We start from the raw sequence: 5,000 nt of genomic DNA, 5'->3' as shown, positions 1-5,000 counted from the left end.
CGGCACACGTCCCACTGGGAGGAGACCCCGGGGCAGACCAAGGACCACGTCCCACTGGGAGGAGACCCTGGGGCAGACCAAGGATCACGTCCCACTGGGAGGAGACCCCGGGGGCAGACCAAGGACCACGTCCCACTGGGAGGAGACCCCGGGGCAGACCAAGGACCACGTTCCACTGGGAGGAGACCCCCGGGGCAGACCAAGGACCACATCCCACTGGGAGGAGACCCTGGGGCAGACCAAGGATCACGTCCCACTGGGAGGAGACCCCGGGGCAGACCAAGGACCACGTCCCACTGGGAGGAGACCCCGGGGAAGACCAAGTCGCAGTTGGAGGAAACACATCGACTCACTGGCCTTGGAACGTCTCGAAATCCCCCAGGAGGAAGTCACTAAATGTTGCTCTGGAGAGGGAAGTCTGGAGCACTCTGGGTGGAGCTGTTGCCCCCGCGACCAGACTACGTATAAGCGGTTGAAGATGGATGGATGGATGGATCTTTGTTAGCGGGGAAAAGGTTAAAACCACTAAATCATTCATTACAAATCGGTTGGATTCCCTAGGACGTGTACACGTCCAATAGGACGTGTACACGTCCACGGAAACGGTTAAAAATGCGAAAGCATCCAACAGCAAAACCCAACAACAACAACATAATTTTATACTTTGGCCATTAGAAAATCGAGACAATTTGAGCATCGACATCTTCTGGGGTAATTCTTATGTCATGGCCGCCCCAATGCATTTCCAATGGAAGTCAAATGGATTGATACAAAGTTTTTGCCTATACAAGCTGATGTATGTTGTATGTGTTTCGACTGCCCCCCCCCCCCCCCCTTCAGACAACACGTTTGTCTCTTCAAACCACGTAACTCCCACATTGGAAATGAATTGCGAGATTGCAACAGTCAACAAGTCGCATGCATCAGCTGTACAACATTCTGTTGTGACAGTGTGAGTGAAGCCTTATAGTGTTGAGGTTCCTCTGGACTCCTGCAGGGTTAGAGGTCCCCAGGTGGGTCCCTGTGGGACTCCCCCAGGGTTAGAGGTCCCCAGGTGAGAGGTCCTACAGAGTCAGTGTCTAAGTGTCCTTGAGCAAGACTCTGAACCTCCTGATTCCTCCTGATCTGCAGGTTGGTGGCCTTGCATCGTTTCCTCCGCCATGTGTGTGTGTGTGTGTGTGTGTGTGTGTGTGTGTGTGTGTGTGTGTGTGTGTGTGTGCGTGTGTGTGTGTGTGTGTGTGCGCGTGTGTGTGCGTGCATGTGCGACTGGGTGAATGCAATACACCATCTATTGTCAGTGCTTCTCAAAGTGGGGTCCTTGAGGGAGTTCCAGGGGGTCCCCAGGGGGGTCCCCAGGGGGTCCCCAGGGGGGTCCCCAGCTAAATGACAGTTAGGAGAGTTACAAATGGAACCACCAATAACGGGTCCATTTGGTTCTCAGAGATAAATGAATGTTCTGGGGGTCCCAGCGGGTTTGGTTCTCAGAGATAAATGAATGTTCTGGGGGTCCCAGCGGGCCGGCAGACACAGCAGGGTCAAAGGAGATGACATCGTCTCAGAAGTCTGTGGAAATTAAGAGAATGAAAAAAAAATTGTAACTTTTGAAACAATGCATTTTCTACACCTGGGACAAATTAAGGCCTGATTTAGACTGGCAGCCAAATCTAGCCTTGAATGTATAGCCTGAATCAGATCTGTCACTTCAAGATAGACATCCCATTTCCTTAAAAACCCATTTTGAGATAAATAATCTGATTTGACTTCACGAGATATTAATCTGATTTGAACGGGATTTGACTTCACGTGATATTAATCTGATTTGAACGGGATTTTACTTCACGTGATATTAATCTGATTTGAACGGGATTTGACTTCACGTGATAATAATCTGATTTGAACGGGATTTGACTTCACGTGATATTAATCTGATTTGACTTCACGTGATATTAATCTGATTTTAATCTGATTTGACTTCACGTGATATTAATCTGATATTAATCTGATTTGACTGCCGTCTAAATCAGGCCTTAGTCAGACAACACTGATGTCGTGCAGCCAGAGGTCAGAGGTCACAACGAATCTATATATACATTTTGTCCCAAAATCAGTAATTATTAGGGTTATGATTATGAAATTATGACCGATATCCGATCTCCGATTATTGGACTCGGACCCATGCAGACTACTCTATGCCGTATTGAAGTGGACTCGGTCCCAGACTACTCTATGCCGTATTGAAGTGGACTCGGTCCCAGACTACTCTATGCCGTATTGAAGTGGACTCGGTCCCAGACTACTCTATGCCGTATTGAAGTGGACTCGGTCCCAGACTACTCTATGCCGTATTGAAGTGGACTCGGTCCCAGACTACTCTATGCCGTATTGAAGTGGACTCGGTCCCAGACTACTCTATGCCGTATTGAAGTGGACTCGGTCCCAGACTACTCTATGCCGTATTGAAGTGGACTCGGTCCCAGACTACTCTATGCCGTATTGAAGTGGACTCGGTCCCAGACTACTCTATGCCGTATTGAAGTGGACTCGGACCCAGACTACTCTATGTCGTATTGAAGTGGACTCGGTCCCAGACTACTCTATGTCGTATTGAAGTGGACTCGGTCCCAGACTACTCTATGCCGTATTGAAGTGGACTCGGTCCCAGACTACTCTATGCCGTATTGAAGTGGACTCGGTCCCAGACTACTCTATGCCGTATTGAAGTGGACTCGGTCCCAGACTACTCTATGTCGTATTGAAGTGGACTCGGTCCCAGACTACTCTATGCCGTATTGAAGTGGACTCGGTCCCAGACTACTCTATGCCGTATTGAAGTGGACTCGGTCCCAGACTACTCTATGCCGTATTGAAGTGGACTGACTCGGACCCAGACTACTCTATGCCGTATTGAAGTGGACTCGGACCCAGACTACTCTATGCCGTATTGAAGTGGACTCGGACCCAGACTACTCTATGCCGTATTGAAGTGGACTCGGTCCCAGACTACTCTATGCCGTATTGAAGTGGACTGACTCGGACCCAGACTACTCTATGCCGTATTGAAGTGGACTCGGACCCAGACTACTCTATGCCGTATTGAAGTGGACTCGGTCCCAGACTACTCTATGCCGTATTGAAGTGGACTCTGTCCCAGACTACTCTATGCCGTATTGAAGTGGACTCGGACCCAGACTACTCTATGCCGTATTGAAGTGGACTCGGTCCCAGACTACTCTATGCCGTATTGAAGTGGACTCTGTCCCAGACTACTCTATGCCGTATTGAAGTGGACTCGGACCCAGACTACTCTATGTCGTATTGAAGTGGACTCGGTCCCAGACTACTCTATGCCGTATTGAAGTGGACTCTGTCCCAGACTACTCTATGTCGTATTGAAGTGGACTCGGACCCAGACTACTCTATGTCGTATTGAAGTGGACTCGGTCCCAGACTACTCTATGCCGTATTGAAGTGGACTGACTCGGACCCAGACTACTCTATGCCGTATTGAAGTGGACTCGGTCCCAGACTACTCTATGCCGTATTGAAGTGGACTCGGTCCCAGACTACTCTATGCCGTATTGAAGTGGACTGACTCGGACCCAGACTACTCTATGCCGTATTGAAGTGGACTCGGTCCCAGACTACTCTATGCCGTATTGAAGTGGACTCTGTCCCAGACTACTCTATGCCGTATTGCCTATGCTACATGTTTAAGCATTTATTTCACATGTCTTCTGTGGTCTCTAACATTACACCTAGCTACATGTTTAAGCATTTATTTAATATTTACATGTCTTCTGTGGTCTCTAACATTACACCTGCTACATGTTTAAGCATTTATTTCATTATTTACATGTCAATTTCAGACATGCTCTAGTATGTGAAGAGTCTGCCTGTGCTATAAACTCATTTAGGATCATAAAATATAAATAAATTCAGTTTTCTCCTCTGGTGAAAAGCTGGGAGGTTGCACCATGGCAGCCCCTCGGTCAAATCTGGTCACAAATGCAGAATAAATAATGGAATAAACAGTGGAAAAGGTTGAAAACCTGCATGCACTGTAAACACTCATCACAATATGTATGATTATTATTATTACTAGGACCCCCTCGGGAGTTGAGAACCTTTTGCTACAATGCAGAGGTTCATTTCAAGGACCCCCAGTTTGACCTGGATTAGTCTACGGACCCCCAGTTTGACCTGGATTAGTCTACGGACCCCCAGTTTGACCAGGATTAGTCCACGGACCCCCAGTTTGACCTGGATTAGTCTACGGACCCCCAGTTTGACCTGGATTAGTCTACGGACCCCCAGTTTGACCAGGATTAGTCCACGGACCCCCAGTTTGACCTGGATTAGTCTACGGACCCCCAGTTTGACCTGGATTAGTCCACGGACCCCCAGTTTGACCTGGATTAGTCCACGGACCCCCAGTTTGACATGGATTAGTCTACGGACCCCCAGTTTGACCTGGATTAGTCCACGGACCCCCAGTTTGACCTGGATTAGTCTACGGACCCCCAGTTTGACCTGGATTAGTCCACGGACCCCCAGTTTGACCTGGATTAGTCTACGGACCCCCAGTTTGACCTGGATTAGTCCACGGACACCCAGTTTGAAATGGATTAGTCTACGGACCCCCAGTTTGACCTGGATTAGTCCACGGACCCCCAGTTTGACCTGGATTAGTCTACGGACCCCCAGTTTGACCTGGATTAGTCCACGGACCCCCAGTTTGACCTGGATTAGTCTACGGACCCCCAGTTTGACCTGGATTAGTCTACGGACCCCCAGTTTGACATGGATTAGTCTACGGACCCCCAGTTTGACCTGGATTAGTCCACGGACCCCCAGTTTGACATGGATTAGTCCACGGACCCCCAGTTTGACCTGGATTAGTCCACGGACCCCCAGTTTGACATGGATTAGTCTACGGACCCCCAGTTTGACCTGGATTAGTCTACGGACCCCCAGTTTGACATGGATTAGTCCACGGACCC

General features: G+C 49.1%; 1 protein-coding gene across 2 annotated transcripts in view; it reads right to left on the bottom strand.

Moving 5' to 3' along the window:
• Positions 1 to 868: 868 nt before the first annotated feature.
• The window catches only part of prkag3b (protein kinase, AMP-activated, gamma 3b non-catalytic subunit), a 29,021-nt gene continuing 24,889 nt past the window's right edge, over positions 869 to 5,000 (bottom strand). For both annotated transcript variants that reach the window (XR_013963395.1, XM_080755253.1), the window contains exon 13: positions 869 to 1,563. Coding sequence is in view for 1 of the 2 variants with exons in the window: in XM_080755253.1 (XP_080611379.1) it covers positions 1,556 to 1,563 (8 nt within the window). In the remaining variant the exon portion in view is untranslated. The remainder of the gene's footprint in view (positions 1,564 to 5,000) is intronic.

The sequence above is a fragment of the Protomyctophum bolini genome, assembly GCF_963924005.1.
Source record: "Protomyctophum bolini genome assembly, chromosome: 22".
In the NCBI taxonomy this organism is placed as follows: domain Eukaryota; kingdom Metazoa; phylum Chordata; class Actinopteri; order Myctophiformes; family Myctophidae; genus Protomyctophum; species Protomyctophum bolini.
The sequence above is the reverse complement of the archived record's forward strand: the minus strand, read 5'-3'. Positions and strand labels throughout refer to the sequence as shown.